Source organism: Rattus norvegicus, chromosome 10 (genome assembly GCF_036323735.1).
Source record: "Rattus norvegicus strain BN/NHsdMcwi chromosome 10, GRCr8, whole genome shotgun sequence".
Taxonomy (NCBI): Eukaryota; Metazoa; Chordata; class Mammalia; order Rodentia; family Muridae; genus Rattus; species Rattus norvegicus.
The window spans coordinates 83,256,954-83,275,912 of NC_086028.1; the positions used below are offsets into that span (position 1 = coordinate 83,256,954).

Genomic DNA, 18,959 nt, shown 5'->3' on the forward strand with positions numbered 1-18,959 from the left:
ACCCATCAGGGCTCTGCTGTAGAAGAAACTGACTCTGTAAGACGTCAGTATCTGCCAACTTAGGCCACCTTCCCAGCACACTGCTACACCAGGATTTCCAATCCAGCTTTCAAAACTGGACTTTCGGCCAGCTCCCTCATTCCCGGCATGTTTTATAGAAATATATATCATCAGGGGTTGGGGATTTAGCTCAGTGGTAGAGCGCTTACCTAGGAAGCGCAAGGCCCTGGGTTCGGTCCCCAGCTCCGAAAAAAAAAAAAGAACACAAAAATAAATATATATATATATCATCAAACAAAATCCCAAAAGCCAGATATCCTGGCACACCCCCAATCACCTCCATGCTTGGTAGACGGAAACGGGAAGATCAGGAGTAAAAAAGACACCATTGGGGCTGGAGAGATGGCTCAGCGGTTAAGAGCACTGACTGCTCTTTCAGAGGTCCTGAGTTCAATTCCCAGCAACTGCATGGTGGCTCTCAATCATCTGTCATGGGATCTGATTCCCTCTTCTGACCTTCTTTCTGAAGACAGCTACAGTGTACTCATATCGTATATATATTTACATGTATATGACAGCGTTGACACAACGTTTGAGGTCATTCTGGTCTGAAAACCCCTGTTTTTATTTTTTTTATTTTATTTATTTATTTTTTTGTTTGTTTCATAGACAGTGTCTATGTAAAACCCTGGCTATCTGGGAACAATGTAGATCAGGCTGGCCTCGAACTCAGAAAGATCAGAAAGACCTGCTTCTGTCTCCAGAATGCTGGAATTAAAGACTTGCTGCACTATGGCCAGCTTGTTTTTATTTTTGAATTGTTAGAATAAAAGAACTGGAGGGATGGCTCCGCCTTTAAGAGCATCGAAGACTCTGATTTGATTTCTAGTACCCACATAGTGGCTCATCACCTTTGATTCCAGTTCTAGTGAGTCACACACCCTCTTTTGACCTCTCTGACCACCAGCCACACAAATGATGGACAACATACATTGCAAAGCCCCCATACACATAAAATTATTTTTTTTCTTTTCTTTTTTTCGGAGCTGGGGACCGAACCCAAGGCCTTGGGCTTGCTAAGCAAGCGCTCTACCACTGAGCTAAATCCCCAACCACTAAAATTATTTTTTTAATTGAACTAGCTGGATGTGGATGATAAGAGGATTTAGTTGGGTGTACTTTTTTTTTTAAGATTTATTTATTATATATAAGTACACTGTAGCTGTCTTCAGACACACCAGAAGAGGGCATCGGATCTCATTACAGATGGGTCTCAGCCATCATGTGGTTGCTGGGATTTGAACTCAGGACCTCAGGAAGAGCAGTCAGTGCTCTTACCCGCTGAGCCATCTCTCCAGCCCGGTTGGGTGTACTTTTACACGGCTTTAATCCCTGGACTCTGGAGCCTGAGGCAAGCCGATCTCTATGAGTTTAAGGCCAGCCAACTCCATATCATAATACCCTATCTCAAAGATTTTTAAAAGCTAGCTACATGTTTGGGGGGTGGGGGTGGGAATTAAGGCTTCTTTTTAGAAATACCTAAAAAAAGACTGGAGGGACAACTCAACCAGCTCACAACTTTCTGTAACTCCAGTTTCAGGGGATCCAGCGCCCTCTTCTGACCTCCCTGGGTACCCACACACATCCCACACATTATTATTAATGGTGTTGCGCGATTGTAATCTCAACACTTAAAAGACAGTTGGATCTTTATAAGTTTGAGACCAATCTGGCCTAAATAGCAAATTTCAAGACAGCTAGGGCTTACACAGTGAGACTCTGTCTCTCAATAAAAAATAAGAAAATGGAGGAGGAAGAACTATAGTCTTCCTTTCTTTCCAGAGTCCAGTATTAAACCAGGGCCCCCCATGTGCTAGATTATTGCTCTACCACTGAGCTATAGCCGCAGCCCAGGGACTTTATGGTAACTGAAGCTCAAGTGGAGGCGTATGGTGGCTTTGATTTATCCGTCCTTGTCTTTGTCCTCTCTACTGATGCTGGGTTTTACTCCCACATATGGAAACAAACAAACAAAACAAAACAAAACAAAACAAAAGGAAGGGGGCACCCGGATTTGAACCAGGGACCTCTTGATCTGCAGTCAAATGCTCTACCCCTGAGCTATACCCCCTCACCTTCTCATAGTGCTCTTCCTTGTCCACTTATGGTGAGTCACTATGGACTGGTTCCACCCACACAATGTCCTGAGGCTCTGTGTGCTCAAGCCTCACCTTTATACACACTGTCTGCTTGGCTCTTCCCTTGGTCACAGAAACAGGATGGGGACATGGAAGAATGACAACTGGCTGAAAAGATATCATGAACAGGGAGTCCTGTCTGTCATTTGGGTAATACGTACATGGGGGGGTCACCTTGTCCCCCTGGCCTCTATGGGTAAAGAAGAAGATGGCGACCACTTTTTTTATTTTTGTTTTTGTTTGGGGCTTTTTGTTTGTTTGGTTTTGGAGTAAAAATGGAATTCAAGGGGTTGGGGATTTAGCTCAGTGGTAGAGCGCTTGCCTAGCAAGCGCAAAGCGCTGGGTTCGGTCCCCAGCTCCGAAAAAAAGAAGAAAAAAAATGGAATTCAAGGCCCCAAACATGCCAGCTAAGCTTTCCTACCACCGCCACCTAGCTATAATCCTATGTCCCTTGGTTTGTTTTTTTTTTTTTTTTCTCTAGACAATGTCTCCCTATGTAGCCCAATCTAGCCACAACACAAACATGCCCTCCTTCTACCTCAGTCTTAGCTAGCTGGGATTATAGATCCAAAAACTCCCATTTAAAAAAAAAAATGTATGTGAGTACACTGTCACTGTCTTCAGACACACCAGAAGAGGGCATCAGATCCCATTACAGATGGTTGTGAGCCACCATGTGCTTGCTAAGAATTGAACTCAGAACCTCTGGAAGAGCAGTCAGTGCTCTTAACCACTGAGTCAACTCTCCAGCCCTTCCAAACACTCTTAAAATGTCTTTTTCTTTTTTTTTTAAATAAGGGATGACTATACATCAGGGAAATCATATTCTTTTTGAGACATGATACAGGGTCTTTCTATAGTCCTTGATGACTTGGAACCCACTATGTAACTCAGGCGGGCTTCTTACTTATGGAGGTCTGTCTACCTCCTTAGTACAGGGATTACATGTATGTATCACCATGCCCCGAGAGGGCCCCACTGCCTACCCCTGCTGTATTTTTGCTTATTTGGTTTTTTTTTTTTTTTTTTTTTTTTTTTTTTTTTTTTTTTTTTTTTTTTGGAGCTGGGGACCGAACCCTGGGCCTTGAGCTTGCTAGGCAAATGCTCTACCGCTGAGCTAACTCCCCAACCGGGTTTATGTTCTTTTATTTGTTTTAAATTACATTTTAATTGGGTTTGAGTATGTAGATGGGCATACACATGCCACAGAATATACATGTGGAAGTCAGAAGACAATTTGTGGTAGTCAGTACCCTCCTACCCTGTGGTTCCTGGGAATAAAACTCAAATTGTCATACACAGTTTCCTTCCTGTTCTTGATATAAACAGTGGCCAGCTTCTGACCTGGGAGCCTACTGGTGCTTCGGGAAGTGCTTTGACGAGAGCTAAGCTTGCACTATGTCCTGCTAACTAACAAGGGAGCTCACTGGCAAAATGTTGATTAACCGTGCACTAGACCACGGGTCTAATCCCTGGCCTGCCGGGGGTGAAGTGGGGAGGTGGTGGCCCCTTCTCATCATCCAATTTAGAAGGGAACAGAAGCTTCCTTGATCTTCTCTCCTCTAGAGATGAAGCTGAGGGTGCAGAAACCAACTCGTTCGCTCCTCCCACCCCGGGTAAGAAAGGGCACACCTCGAGACACAAATGCAATGTTTAAAAATATAGAATATCATTGACAGTTTATCTTGAAGATGCAGGTCAAGACCTGTGATGCAATGTCTTCAAAAAATGGGAAATGGCGTGACCTCTCCAAACACCGATGTGCGCTGGCGGAGGGCTGGAGTGTTCCGGCGGTAGCCGAATCGACCGTTTAAGCCGGCAGTGATCACCTTCGGATTAGCATTGTAGTAGTCATGCCCACTCACCTGCTGGAGCGAATGCCCTTGGGGGAGAGGAGAGAGGCTGAGCCTACCCGCAGCAGCCTTTTGCTTTCCCCATTTAAACCCAGTGAGTCAGTTTATCTCCCATGACCACAGCGGGATGCTTACTCCTAGGAGACCCTGAGCCCCTTGAAAGAAACTAAGGGCAGTGAGGGCCAGGAGACAGAGACGTCCTAGAAATCAAACCCCAGGTGAGTCTACAAGAGAACTGTGTATCTTATGTGCTGAATCTGGACTTGACTCCCGGGACATGTAAGAATTTTTCGTCTTGCCTCTATCCTATCCGAAGAAAATAGATGAGATCGATTTGATTACTTGATGGACTTCATGGTAATCATGTGCCCAAAAAGTGGTGGAGTTGGATAGAAGGAAGTCTTAACTTTCCTTTTCCATGGCTGCTAAACTAAACATGGTCAGGGAGCCAGAATGTCTGTAGAGGAGGACACTACGCACGCACGCACGCACGCACGTGCTCATGCAAATCACCAGGCTTAAGAGTGTACAGAGGTGGGGTTGGGGATTTAGCTCAGCACAAGGCCCTGGGTTCCGTCCTCAGCTCCAAAAAAAAAAAAAAAAAAAAAAAAAAAAGGAGTGTACAGAGGTAAAGCCCAACTCCATCTCAACTTTTCCCAGCAAATCAGTTTAAAATCATGCCTAGCAGATGAACTGTGTACCTCAGGGGTAAAATGAGTCTGAGCAGTACCTGACACGTAGCAGGTGTTCAGAAGTGAATAGTAGGTACGCTAACCGCCATAGCTCACATACGGCAGGATACAGCCCTTCACCCCTCTCTCCCCAACCACGCCTCTCAGTAGCCCTGCCTCTCCAAGCTCTGCGATACACACTTCTTCCACGGTGGGAACACGGGAGGATGAACAGGGAGGTGGCACTTGCCTGCTCCTGCCCAGTTCCTCCTATTGAGGTATCTCTGTCCTTGACCAAAAATGTGGAAATAATCCACTATCCAGCCATCCCTTCCAGTACCACCATGATCCTGCAAATGAAGGAAAGAAAAGAGCATCGGTTCCGATGTCCCATGGAGTGAGGTGCAAACTTTCTGGGGCTTCTTTGGGGAAGGGGAAGAGTTCAGGGCCAGAAGAAACTGGAAGGCAGATTATATACGCTAATGATCCGGAGAGGCAGTTAAGGGCTCTGTTGCTACACAGTCTGGATCATAACTCCAGTGCTGCCATTAGCAAGCTGTGTGGTCATAGGCCAATTACGTGGCTTCTCTGCCCTCAGTCTTCCTCATCAGTAACCTGGGAAGCCGACAAGAGGTTTCCATGGCTTACTTGTTAAGTGGCTTACTTTAGATAACTGACTTACTTTAGATAAAAGGCCTGCCACAATGAAGGCTAAAGACACATATTTGGTTGTTTTGTTATACATTGTTGATTATTTTTCTCAAGATGAGGCACTCATATAGCTCAGAGGAAATCTTAAACCTAAACCTGTGTGGTTGAGGATGACTCGTCTCCCCATTCCCACCCTCACCTCTCTCAGGTGCATACACCACCTCACCCAGCTCAAATATCTTAATCTCACGCCTTTACTCAAATAACAATATGCAGCACAGACAGTAATTTTGATGATAAAAAAAAAAAAAAAGCCAGGTGCTGGTGGATCGTGCCGTGCCTTTAATTCCAGCCCTCGGGAAGGAGCAGGCGGATCTCTGAGTTCTAGGCAGTTTGGTCTACAGAGTGAGTTCAGGAACGCCAGAGATGCACAGAGAAACCCTGTCTCATAAAACCAAAACAAGAAAGAAAAAGAAAGAAAGAAAATAATTAAATAAACGAAATTCAAGTTAGGTGGCATAAGCCACTAATCTCAAGGTTCAAGCAGCAGTAGAAAAAGGCTTGCTTCACCTTAGACTCGCCTAGACTTAGACTACATGGCCAGACTGTGGCTCCAGAACAAAAACCCCCCAAAAATAAAAATACTGACATTCTTTTTTTTTTATTTTTATTCTTTTTTTTCGGAGCTGGGGACCGAACCCAGGGCCTTGTGCTTGCTAGGCAAGTGCTCTACCACTGAGCTAAATTCCCAACCCAAATACTGACATTCTTAGACATAGACATCTCTGGCTCCTGTTACTAAAGCGACAAGGACACAAGTTGTGTGTGTCTATGCACAGGCACTGTACATATTTAGGCACACAATATTATGGGCCACAGAAATGCCCCAGATCTGTCCCTAGTGCAACCTGGGAGGTCCCTTTTGCCTTCAGATCACTAAAATCAACACATATGAAGGCAAAAGTGGAGGCGTGGCAGGTGATATGGCCCAGAGCCCTGCCTATCCAGTCATACATAAGTTTTGTTCTTACGGGGGTGGTGCCCGACCTCATACATGGGAGGCAGGTATTGTACCAGTAAGCTATATCCTTAACCCCATTCCCAGTCACTGGACTGAGGATCACTTGAGCTTAGGAGTTCATGGACAGCTTGGGATACAGGGAGACTACATGAAAATGAGCAGTAAATAAAAATTAAAAAAAAAAAAGTGTTGCGAGATGACGAAGTGTCAGTGCACAGCCTGAACTCGATCGGTCCTGTGCAAGTAAGCACTGCTGAGGAGGGATGTGTGCAGAGATGGGGCGATCGCTTCCCTTGGGCTCACAGGTGCAAGTCAGCCTTAACCCTGTGACTGTGACAGCATAGGACAAGACAAAGCTCATTGGTAGTTTCTGCGAGTTTTGAAGATTCCCAGTGAGATCACAGCTAAGCGACCCCTGTGACGTCACAAAGACAAAGAAACCTATTTGTCCGGAGAGACAGGATTTACGCCCTAGCCTCCCCTTGCAGAAACAAGAAATGAGACTGTAAATGGGTGGGGTTCTGGGTAGAAAGGACCACGTGAGCTCAGCACCATCACTCCTCACTCATCCTGCTCCCCCTCTCACTAATTCACCGTAACAGCCACAGGGTGCCCAGCGCCCTGCAGCACAAGGCCCAGAAGTAGTGTGTGCAACCTGAAGTCCTGGGCTACCAGGGCCAAAACCCGCGAGCTGGCTGGCTGCCTGAAGTTGCAGGTGCTCCGGGATGCTCCCATACCTACCTGATCAGTTTTCCGCAAAACGGGCGGGACCACGTGGCTCCGGAAGTACCTATGAGCGTGGTGGTCCAGTTGAGGATTATAAGGCGGAATTGCGGACCATAGCTTGGGCCTCAAGATGCTATAGGCGTGGGCCATTGAGCTCACAGCTACCCCATCCAAAACAAAAGCTTTTTCGAGTCGCAGAGGACTGTCATAATAACATCGAGACATCCTAAAGGCAGCAGCCTCTGAGTCTGAGGGCTTTCTAAGGTAGAGAGCTTTAGATGGGGGCTTCACTGAGCATTGTTACGTCTGTCAATTACCTCCCTGAGACACAAACCCTATTGTTATTTCAGGGTCCCCACCACGCCCATCTTATCGTGATGCTGGGATTTAACCCAAGGAAGACTTTACGCATGTGTGTACTAGGAGAGCACTCTATAACAAACGACTACATCCGCAGTCTTTTGCTTACTTACACTTATACGAACACACACACAGGCTTTAACATTTCATATGTATATGCGAGTGCAGCTGTGCCCGAGTGGGAGTTGTGTGGTAACCGATCCAGTGGTAATGGCAGAGGTCCTTAAAGAGGCAGAGGCAGGAGGATCTCTGTAGTTAACGGAAAGCCAGGGATGCACAAAGCCAAACCGAACCAAGAAAAAAAATGGTAATTTAACACTGTTCCTCTGCAAAGCAGTGAGTCCAACATCTCCAGTCTCTACCCTCAGGCCTTTTTAATTTCTTGGCTGACATTTTCCTCCAAAAAGCTAGTTGACCACATTTCAGAGACTCTTCTCAGAACCATCATAATTTCAGTTTAAGTAGCTAAAGGTATAGAAGGGGGTCTGGGGCTGGAGAGATGGCTCAGTGGTTAAGAGCACTAATTGCTCTTCCAGAGGTCCTGAGTTCAAATCCCATGTTGGCTCACAACAATCTGTAATGAGATCCAATGCCCTCTTCCAATGTATCTGAACAATGTATTCATATACATGAAATAAATAAATCTTTCTAAAGATTTATTTATTTATTATATATAAGTACACTGTAGCTGTCTTCAGATACACCAGAAGAGGGCATCAGAACTCTTTTACAGATGGTTGTGAGCCACCATGTGGTTGCTGGGAATTGAACTCGTGACCTCTGGAAGAGCAGTCGGGTGCTCTTAACCACTGAGTCATCTCTCCAGCCCGAAATAAATAAATCTTAAAAGGTCTGGATACAATTTGAGGTCAGACTGATATAGTTCAGATTGCCCCCTTCCCTGCCCCTAACTGACCAAGTCTAGTTGCAGAACTCAAAACCAGAATCCATCTGTTCCTCCAATACCACTCCTGGAAACCATTTTGGGTAGTCTAGGCTAGTCTCTAGTTTCTGAATAGCTCCCAGTGTTGCTATTACAAAAGCAGGTACCACACCTGGAAAATTCTTTACTCAGTACTTTGACTTGGCTACCCTGTCCAGAAAGGCTTCAAACATGTACTGACGTGGCTAGCTTAAGGCTAAAGAAGATGGCCTAGTGGTTAAGAACACTGACTGCCCTTCCAGAGGTCCTGAGTTCAATTCCCAGCAACCACACGGTGGCTCAAGACCACCTGCAATGCAATCTTAAATCCTCTTCTGGTGGGTTTTTTTTCTCCCTTCTGGTGTTTATTTATTTATTTATTCATTATAAAGTACACTGTAGCTGTCTTCAGACACACAAGAAGAGGGCATCAGATCTTTTTACAGATGGTTGTGAGCCATGTGGTTGCTGGGAATTGAACTCAGGACCTCTGGAAGAGTAGTCGGGTGCTCTTAACCACTGAGCCATCTCTCCAGCCCTTATTAGCCACTTTTTTTTTTCCCCTGGAGCTGGGGACCAAACCCAGGGCCTTGACCAAACCCAGGGCCTTGCGCTTGCTAGGCAAGTGCTCTACCACTGAGCTAAATCCCCTCCTCTGGTGTTTTTTTTTTTTTTTTTAAAGATTTATTTATTATATTTAAGTACACTGTAGCTGTCTTCTGATACACCAGAAGAGGGCATTGGATCTCTTTACAGATGGTTGTGAGCCACCATGTGGTTGCTGGGAATTGAACTCATGACCTCTGGAAGAGCAGTCGGGTGCTCTTAATCACTGAGCCATCCCTCCACCCCCTTCTGGTGTTTTTTTTTTTTTTTTTGGAGCTGGGGACAGAACCCAGGGCCTTACGCTTCCAAGGTAAGTGCTCTACCACTGAGCTAAATCCCCAGCCCCCCCTTCTGGTGTTTCTTAAGAGTGACAATTGGGGGTTGGGGATTAGCTCAGCGGTAGAGTGCTTGCCTAGCAAGCGCAAGGCCCTGGGTTGGGTCCCCAGCTCCAAAAAAAAAAAAAAAAAAAAAAAAAAGTGACAATGTACTCACAAAAAAATATCTAAAAAAGGGGGGGAAACACAGCTAAGGACTTCTTTAAGTATAACTTCCTTTCATTTTTCCAAGGTATCTGCCTTCATGAAATCACCTCTTTACACGGGCTTTGTGGAGGTCATGGTACAGACCCAAGCAGGTCTGAATTGTGATGGGGGTGTTCAGTCCTTCCGGGCTTCAGGAGGTCAATTCTTGACCTTGATATGAATGGCACAGCTCACACAGCAATGCAGCTTGACATAAAACCTGATGGCAGCAGCTTCTACAATGTTCTGAATGACAAACTTATTGGCCTTATCCTTGGTCATGCACCCAGTGAAGTTGGCCGCAGCCCTTTTGGCATGACCTTTTTTTTTTTTTGGTTATATTGGAGCCAAGAGAGCTAAGGACTTTTATGTTCATTCACACCTTTATCCCAGCTCTTGGGAAGTACAGATCAGCCTCCTCTAAAGACTGAGGACAGCCAAGACTGTTAGAAAAAGCCTGTCTTGGGGGAGGGCGGTAATGGGGGAAGGATGGGGAGGGGAATACCCACATAGAAGGGGAGGGGGAGGGGCTAGGGGGATGTTGGCCCGGGAAAGGGAATAACATTCAAGATGTAAATAAGAAATACTCTAGTTAATAAAGAAAAAAAAAAGGAAAAAAAAAAGGCTGTCTTGAAAAATTAAAAAAAAAATTTCCCAGGAATAGACCTATACGTACCAGCAACCAGGCAAATACTGCCCACTCTCATCAAGGACATGGGGCTCAAATGGCACCTGTAGCTCGTTATAGAGGCTCTGACCTCCTCTGGCCCAAGGACACTCACTACACATGGACTGGTACAGAAACACACCCCAGAACCCACACACATAAACCCAGCAGAAGCAGGTAGATCCCTTAAAAATTTAAAGCCATGGGCTGGAGAGATGGCTCAGTGGTTCGGTCCCCAGCTCTAAAAAAAAGAAAAAAAAAAAAAAAAAAAGAGAGATCTGATGCCCTCTTTTGGTGTATCTGAAGTGTACTTATATATAATATACAGTGTACTTATATATAATTACTTATAATATACAGTGTACTTATATATAATAAATGAATAAATCTTAAAAAAAATTTAAAGCCAGCCAGAGACAGACATCTAAATATAGCAAATAGTGCACTAGTCATGATCAGACTGGACGAACCACCATGCGGGGACTGCTTTCTATACATTCTTCTGTGAGCACTCTTTTTCACTCTCCAAGTTAAAAGGTTGCCAAGTGCTAAGCACCTTAACCAACCACATAGACGGTAAGGTGATCTCTGTCTAGATGACCAGATTACCTAAGTAGCTGCCCTCAAGCACTGTACCCAGCGCTCCCTATTCAAGTGGTCACCAAGGCTCACATCAGGTCACCGTATTTCCAATGCTTTCCTCACACACAATCATGAGGATGAACACACCACTCTACTTTAGGGACCCAAAATACAGAGATAATTTATTGGTCACGCATATTGTCCCTTGCATGTTTATCTGTATAGCATGTGTGCTGATCCCAGCAGAGACATGAAAGAGGGCATTGTTTTTAATTGGCACCATGTGGGGGCACCAAGACATGAACCTTCTGTCCTCTAGAAGAACAGCTAACGGAAGATCTTTATAGCTGATCCATCTTGACAGGTCCTAAAGATAAACCTTATTTAATCTGCAAAGTGAAAAAGTTTTGCAAGGTCATGCCCAGAGCTAAAATTTTGACGCTTTCCTTTGCAAAGCTGAATGGTGAAGGTGTCAAGAAGACCAGTTCTCAGAGAGAAGACTTTAATGAATATATTTTACAAACACACTGGAGAATCAGGCAATGCTTCCTGCATTGGATGCAATCCTGGGCCACAAGTCTGCACACTCCTTTGCAACTGGACCTGTGATAGCAGAACCTGCATGAAGAGAAGACAGGTCAGACAGGGTCCCTGTCTGTGCCGAATCACCCAGCAGACACACACAGTGATGGCCTAACCCTTCATACCTTTCATCTCGCCTTTATTGTTTACTATGACCCCTGCATTATCTTCAAAATAAAGGAACACCCCGTCTTTTCTTCGATATGACTTTCGTTGTCGAATCACCACTGCAGGATGTACTAAGGACCAAAGAAAAGAGCAGCACTTATTAACTAAGGAAACGCTCTCCACACAATGTTCACACACCATGAGGTGCCCATCACCTGCCAGCAAGGATGAGAATTCACGCAAACACCCAATACCCCTTAAGTGGCTGTTTCTGCACACAAGCTCCTTTCCCATGATAATCCCAAAACACAATGTAGGCACCACTTGCTTGCTACACCTCCCCTCACACCCACAGCCCAATAGGTTATGCACACTTTGGCCTACACATTTTTAGAATTATTTATTTTATGTATATGTACATTGTCGCTGTCTTCAGACATACCAGAAGAGAACATCAGATCCCATTACAGATGGTTGTGAGCCACCATGTGGTTGCTGGGAATTGAACTCAGGACTTCTGGAAGAGCAGTTAGTGCTCTTAACCACTGAGCCATCTCTCCAGCCCTGACCTACAAATATTAATTACAGCGAATAAAACTGTATTTCCAAGTGTCAGGTTCTACAGAGAGCACCTTGTTTGCCAGCCAAACACAAGGCAAGACATTACTAGTGCTTGCCGTGTATCAATCTGTATAGACAGTGCCCACTGACCAGCCAGTTCCACTTATAAAGCTTTAAATTTTGACTTTGCCCAAGTTGTCCATTATTAAGTCACCTCCGGAAAAAAGTAGCATTTGTATTTAAAAGCTTTCCACCATGTTGTTCTAATGGACTAGAACTAAGCAGCCAACTGTCCAGGGACTATCTATAAAACTGTACAGCCATTTAAAATGGTGCTATAGAGTCCCCACATGACAATGGCCCATTAATACAGAAAAAAAAACTCAAGACTATATCATTGTGGGGCCTAACTAAAGTCAGACAAGACATATATAACAATATAAACCATCTCTGCAGAGCTGGAAGCTGGGGTCTCACTAGTACCCACCACAAGTGCTTTTCTTTGTTAGGGACTGACCAAGGCCTTCCACACTAGGCCAAATGGTCTACCATTTAAAATTATTCAAGCAAGCCTTGAACTTATAATCTTCCTAGGTCTCCAGAACAGCTGGAGTTAAGTCTGGTACCACCTAGCCTGGTTAGGCTACCTGTCTAAAGGACTACAGACTACCTTTAAACACAGCTATCGGGCTGGAGAGATGGCTCAGTGGTTAAGAGCACCGACTGCTCTTCCCAAGGTCCTGAGTTCAAATCCCAGCAACTGCATGGTGGCTCACAACCATCTGAAATGAGTCTGATGCCCTCTTCTGGTGTGTCTGAAGATAGCGACAGTGTAATCATAATATATAATAAGTAAATAAAATATTAAAAAAAAAAGGCTGGGAATTTAGCTCAGTGGTAGAGCGCGCAAGGCCCTGGGTTCGGTCCCCAGCTCCGAAAAAAAAAGAACCAAAAAAAAAAAAAAAAACAAACAAAAACAAAAACAAAACACAGCTATGGGGCTGGAGAAATGGCTCAGCGGTTAAGAGCACTGACTGCTCTTCCAGAGGTCATGAGTTCAATTCCCAGCAACCACACGATGGCTCACAACCATCTGTAATGAGATCTGATGCCCTCTTCTGGCCTGCTGTACATAAAATAAATAAATAAATCAAATCTTTAAAACACTATCAGGAAAAAAAACTACAACTAAGCCTGCCACCTGACTCTACTGAGGATATTCCCACTACTGGATCCAACAGTATATGGAGCTGTCATCATATAAAAGGTAAGGGGACATGCTCTGCTCTTCTGTGACTGCTCCCTAGGCCACCAACCAGGCCCTGGAAGTGTTCTGAGAAGAGGACAGGCCCTGGCAGACTCATCCCAGTCTAACCACATTAGGAAACATTTAGCCACAACATCACCATTCCCTGAAAGACCCTGGTGTTAAAGGGAACAGTGAAAGATTTAACTAAGTGCTAAGAGCATACTGGTGCTGTGGAAGCAGATGTTACTATGAAAAACAACACACGCCATGTATGCACCACATCAAAGGTCTGCTAGAACATCTCTGGCAAAGAACAGTGCCCCCTAGCACCCAGCACCTGGGAGGTGGGCAGATCTGAGCTAAAGGCCAGCCTCACTTACAGTGAGATGCTGCCTGAAGGAGTTTTACAGCCAGACCACTCAAGGGAGAGACAGGTTCTAAGGCCTGTCCTTCTAAATTCACATATCTGATGGGAGCACAATCCCGAGTAGTTAATTAGCCAATAGTAAGCTTCCTGCAGAGTGTCTGGTGACAGATGATGTGCTGCTTCCAGGGTTCAGACAGTTACCCATATAAACACACCCATGTAGCACTGCCATCTGCACTGACAGCTAGGAACAGACAACCAACTGGAGATCTTTTCTGGTAAGACCAGGTAGTCTACTACTGAAGGGAAAACTTAGGCAGGCGAGTGTCAAGAGACCTGAAAAGACCCTAAACAGAGAAACAAGCTGCCCCATAAACCACAACAGTCAGGCATGCGGCTGTGCCTGCAAGCCCAAGTCAAGTCTCGTCTCAAACAGGAGCAGAAGTATTGATCTCACAGCCTCCCAACGGTGTAATCTAGGGGTCTTGATAGCCACGGAGTTAACATCCCTTTTCCTAATACCTGGAGAACTTCACTCTTCCACCACTACATACATAAGGCACCTACTCACCCTTTTTCCTTAGTTCTGGTTTGCCTTTCTTAACTGTGGCCATCACCATGTCGCCCACACCAGCAGCAGGAAGTCTGTTCAGCCGTCCCTTGATTCCCTTCACAGAGATGATATACAGGTTTTTGGCTCCTACAGAAAATAACAAGAAAATACATTTTGCATGTGACGGCAAGTATTCCCAATCTGGGGGTCAGCCTGGGCTATAGACCAAGAAACTCATCTCGGCAGAATCACAAACCAACCAACCAAAACAAGCGTTTTCTTAAATGCGTCCCAAACCCAGAAGCATCTTGTCACAACACCGATTGAAGTTAAACAACACAGCATGTTGCCACTTCACCCAAAAGCGGTGTTTTCACTCTGCCCCTTCTTGACGGCTCAGTGGGTCATCAGCAAAAGGCCCACTGAGTGCTTTTAAAAGGGGACCGTGACAGCACGCAGCCACAGGCCTCACCTGTGTTGTCAGCACAGTTGATCACAGCTCCTACCGGAAGACCCAGGGAAATCCGGAATTTCGCTCCGGAGGACCCACCACGTCCTGCAGGGAGAGAAACAGAGTAAGGGGGCCACTGCACAAGCTTTGGTGGAGACTAGCCTGTCCCCGACTACCGTCCCCTTGTCACAGAACCTGGCCGTCCCTTAAGTTACCATCCTCCTGTGGAGGTTAAGGAGACTGGTCGAGTGCACTTTTACAAAACTTTATCTATACAAGTCGGGAAACCGCAAAGACCGTCCAATCCGGTCAAAGGCAGGCCAACCCCACCGTCTCCGTTCGGCCCCACGCTCCGCTCCTACCCGCTCAACGCCAACTCCGCCGCCCTCCCCTTTCGGAGCTCTCCCTGGGCCTCTGTGATGCCCCATCTTCTCCTTCTCCGGCCCGGAGACTACAAAATATCACCGCAGCCGGGAGCCGTCGCCAAGGAACGGGCCGACCGGCCTACGCGGCGGATGCCAGCGGATCCCCAAACCCAAAATCCTCACCTCGCTTCGACATCTTGAGCGTCCGGAAAGAGTCAGAAAGGAAGTTAGTACAAGGGACACTGGGATATGAACTGGAGGCCACGCCCAGTCAGCCATGTGACCGGACCTCCTCTGACCCGCCTCCCTCCCCTGGTCGCAGGTATATGACGTAAAGCCCTGTGCCTCTTTGCGACTGCTCTGGATGTGAAAGCTGCCGTTGAGTTATGTAGGGGCGAGTAATTTTGGGTCATAAGTAAAAATAAATTGTTCTGTAAGAGTTCCCAAAGAACAGACAGAGATGGGGCGAGATCAAGCTCAGAATGGTTTCATTTGGCTACCGAACGTTTAAGTGGAACGCTACAGATGAGTCCATCTGTGTGCTCGGTACCATAGCATTCTCTTGTTATGAGGATTAACAATACTTTGTGACATTCACACAGTCGGTCAGACAACCACTCGGTCTCTTGTTATTAATTATTCTCAAGCTTACCCCACAGCTATCAGTGAACGATTGATTGACTCTATTGCTTCTTAAAGATATGTAAAGTTTCGTAAAGCCTAAATATAGTATAGTTTGTGTTCATGTATAGTATAATCAGGATGGGCATGTTTTAATTTATTTTACTACCTCAACCTCTCCCTATTTTCCTGACCTCTTACCTTCTGTTGATACATTCATTCTAAAGTGTATTGAATACCTACTTTAGGCCAGATTCCGTCCAGATTACACGAAGGAATAAAATAGAGCATTATTCTTGCCTTTATGGATTTTAGTCTGCCAGGGTAGACGTTGGTAATAGATACTGAATAATAGGGACAATTGTGAGAGTTCCAGTATATAGTTTGTTAAATGGGACAAAGTATTATGAAGAAAGGACAGTAAGATGTGGAAAGGTGATGAGGCAGATTGGAATAGAAACATTAGTGCCTGGAGGTGCCGGTTTGTCATCTCACCTATTCAGATGCTATCCCAAGTTCAAGCCCACCCTGAACCACGTAGAGACCCTATCTGAAAATACCAAATAGGAAAAAGGGGAAGGGATGTCTCGGTGGTGGAGTACATGCCTAACATATGCAAGATTTTTGTTTGTTTTGTTGGGACAGGATTTCTTTGTGTAGCCGGGGCAGTCCTGGAGCTACCCCTGTAGACCAGGCTGGCCTCAAACTCAAAACATTCACCTGTCTCTGCCTCTTGAGTGCTGGGATTGAAGATGTGTGCTGCTGCAGCCACCAACAGACGACGCATGCAAGATTTTATGGTCCTGGACTGGAGAGATGGCTCAGTGGGTTAAGAGCACTGACTGCGGGGCTGGGGATTTAGCTCAGTGGTAGAGCGCTTACCTAGGAAGCACAAGGCCCTGGGTTCGGTCCCCAGCTCCGAAAAAAAAAAAAAAAAAAAAAAAAGAGCACTGACTGCTCTTCCGGAGGGTCTGAGTTCAATTCCCAGCAACTACATGGTGGCTCACAGCCATCTGTAATGGGATCCAATGCCCTCTTCTGGTGTGTCTGAGGACAGTTACAGTGTGCTCATATACATAAAATAAATAATTCTTTAAAAAAAAAATGGTCCCTGGGGCTGGAGAGATGGCTCAGAGGTTAAGAGCACTGACTGCTCTTCCAGAGGTCATGAGTTCAATTCCCAGCAACCACATGGTGGCTCACACTGTAATAAGATCTGGTGCCCTCTTCTGGCCAGCAGTCACATATGCAGGCAGAATGCTGTACATAAAATAAATAAATCTTAAAAAAAAAAAATGGTCCCATAAGTAAAGACACTTGCTTTGTAAGCACTTGCTTTGTAAGCCAGACCACTGAATTTAATCCCCAAACCCTTATAAAGGTGGAAGGAGAGAACCAGTTCCATGAAGTTGTCCTCTGACCCCATGCACAGCATGGCACATGTGCTTATACACACATCATATATTCATATAAGCAACAATGATACATTTAAACAGTTGTGGCAGCTCTTGGAAGGCAGAAAAAAGGAGTGTTGTGTGGGGAGTTTGAGTCCTTGAGTACAGTTTGAGCTACCCTGCAACTCCTTGCCAAAAAAAGAAAAAAGAAAAGAAAAAGGGGAGCAAGCTAGAGATGTGACTCAGTGGTTAGAGAAGCAGTTCTTTTTTTTTTTTTGGTTCTTTTTTTCGGAGCTGGGGACCGAACCCAGGGCCTTTCGCTTCCTAGGCAAGCGCTCTGCCACTGAGCCAAATCCCCAACTAGAGAAGCAGTTCTAAACCTCGGGTCATGACCCTTTTGATGGTCAGATGACCTTTTTACAGGGGCCCATATCAAATATTTATGTTATGGTTCATACCAGTAGCAAAATTACACTTATGAAGTGGGGACAAAATAATTTTATGGTTGGGGGTCACCACAACATGAGGAGCTGTATTAAAGGGTCACAGCATTAGGAAGGTTGAGCACCACTGGGTTAAGAGCTCCTCTTGCAAAGAACCTGGATCTGTCCCCAACACATGTAGTAGTTCATAATTATCTGTGAGTCCAGTTCCAGGGTCTCTGACACTTCTGACTCTGTGGGCATCAGGTAACTATGCAGTGAATATATACATAGGCAGGCAAACACTCGCTTACATAATCAAATAAAGATCGAAAAATAGAAAGAAAGCAGCAGAAATGGACTAGGGAGAGCTTCTCGCACCACTGTAGAACTGTGGTACTTACTGAGAGAATGGGGAACTGACTTCAAGCCAAAATCGGGCACGGGCTAACAAAGTCAGATCAGAGGAAGATTGCTAGAAGCCACTGTTCAGGAAGGAAATGGTTGATTTGGATTAGCAGGAGAGCTAATGTGGTGGAGTGAAGACCTAGATTCATTTGGAGATAGAACCAGAAAAAAAAAAAAAAAAAAGCTACTCTGGCTGTGGTGGGTAGTGGTGGTACACGCCTTTAATCACAGCATTCCAGAGGCAGAGGCAGGGGGAGTCTCTGTGAGTTCAAGGTCAGTGTGGTCTTGGCTATTCCAGGAAAGCTAGAGCTACACAGAGAAATCATGTCTCAAAAAAGCAAAACAAGGGCTGGCGAGGTGGCTCAGCAGTTAAGAGCACTGACTGCTCTTCCAGAGGTCCTGAGTTCAAATCCCAGCAACCACATGGTGGCTCACAACCATCTGTAATGGGATCTGATGCCCTCTTCTGGTGTGTCTGAAGAGAGTGACAGTGTACTCAGATACATAAAATAAATAAGTAAATCTTTAAAAAAAAAAAGAACAAACAAAAAGGAAATGAGAAATAAAAAAAAAGAAAGAAAAGAAAAGAAAAGCAAAAAAAGAGCCAAGCTGCCTGTTGGCCTTGAGAAGAAGGCATTACTATGAACTAACATAGAGAAGAATGTGGGGGAGTGGTTCTATATCTCTGTCTCTGTTGTTAGCAATGGTCTTTTTTGTTATGGCTCCAACCAGTGTGCCAACTAGAAAAAAAAAGGGGGACACATTATATTCTTCTCTTTCCCAGGTACCCAGATTTAATGACCAAGGTCTTTAGACTTGACTTTTCCTGAACTGTTGAGCCAGGCACCTCAAGGTCTGCCTTGAGGTAATGCTACTGTAACAGCTTCTAAGTGGTTTAACCTCAGCCCCCATTGCTTTAAGACTCTGTGCTGGCCCCTCTAGTTTTTGTAGAATAAAATCTAAGTTTATATCTTAGTCACTGTTCAACTGCTGTGAAGAGACACCATGACCGAAGCAACTTACAAAAAAAAAAAAAAACATTTAAGTAGGGGCTTATGGGTCAAAAGTGAATCCATGACCATCATGGCAGGGAGCACAGC

The 18,959-nt window shown here is 45.2% G+C and overlaps 2 protein-coding genes and 2 non-coding genes across 4 annotated transcripts; all 4 read right to left on the reverse strand.

Moving 5' to 3' along the window:
- Positions 1–2,059: 2,059 nt before the first annotated feature.
- On the reverse strand, positions 2,060–2,131 carry Trnac-gca33 (transfer RNA cysteine (anticodon GCA) 33). Its single transcript has one exon. It is a non-coding gene; the product is annotated as a tRNA-Cys (tRNA).
- Positions 2,132–3,843: 1,712 nt separating this feature from the next.
- Positions 3,844–8,076, reverse strand: Spmap1 (sperm microtubule associated protein 1). Its single transcript, XM_002727808.6, has 3 exons — positions 7,136–8,076; positions 4,973–5,072; positions 3,844–4,080 (listed from the first exon to the last, which is right to left on the reverse strand). The coding sequence occupies exons 1-3, from the start codon at positions 7,343–7,345 to the stop codon at positions 3,920–3,922; spliced, it is 471 nt and encodes a 156-aa protein (XP_002727854.1). The 5' UTR covers positions 7,346–8,076; the 3' UTR covers positions 3,844–3,919.
- Positions 8,077–11,269: 3,193 nt separating this feature from the next.
- On the reverse strand, positions 11,270–15,231 carry Rpl23 (ribosomal protein L23). Its single transcript, NM_001007599.2, has 5 exons — positions 15,198–15,231; positions 14,671–14,754; positions 14,217–14,345; positions 11,486–11,599; positions 11,270–11,396 (listed from the first exon to the last, which is right to left on the reverse strand). Exons 1-5 carry the CDS (start codon positions 15,208–15,210, stop codon positions 11,314–11,316), a joined length of 423 nt encoding a protein of 140 aa, NP_001007600.1. The 5' UTR covers positions 15,211–15,231; the 3' UTR covers positions 11,270–11,313.
- Positions 14,505–14,640, reverse strand: LOC134478777 (small nucleolar RNA SNORA21). Its single transcript, XR_005490894.1, has one exon. It is a non-coding gene; the product is annotated as a small nucleolar RNA SNORA21 (small nucleolar RNA).
- Positions 15,232–18,959: the final 3,728 nt, after the last annotated feature.

Bases quoted from the DNA above. Each gene is read 5' to 3' on its own strand.
- Spmap1 (XM_002727808.6), bottom strand. From the start codon at position 7,345: ATGTCTCGATGTTATTATGACAGTCCTCTGCGACTCGAAAAAGCTTTT. The intron at 5,073-7,135 runs GTAGGTATGGGA...CTTCATTTGCAG, and splicing joins TTTTGCGGAAAACTGATCAG to GATCATGGTGGTACTGGAAG. The intron at 4,081-4,972 runs GCAAGTGCCACC...CTCTCCCCCAAG, and splicing joins GAGGAACTGGGCAGGAGCAG to GGCATTCGCTCCAGCAGGTG.
- Rpl23 (NM_001007599.2), bottom strand. The intron at 14,346-14,670 runs GTGAGGCCTGTG...TATTTTCTGTAG, and splicing joins CAACTGTGCTGACAACACAG to GAGCCAAAAACCTGTATATC. The intron at 11,600-14,216 runs GTGAGTAGGTGC...TTTGGTCCTTAG, and splicing joins ACCAGAACTAAGGAAAAAGG to TACATCCTGCAGTGGTGATT.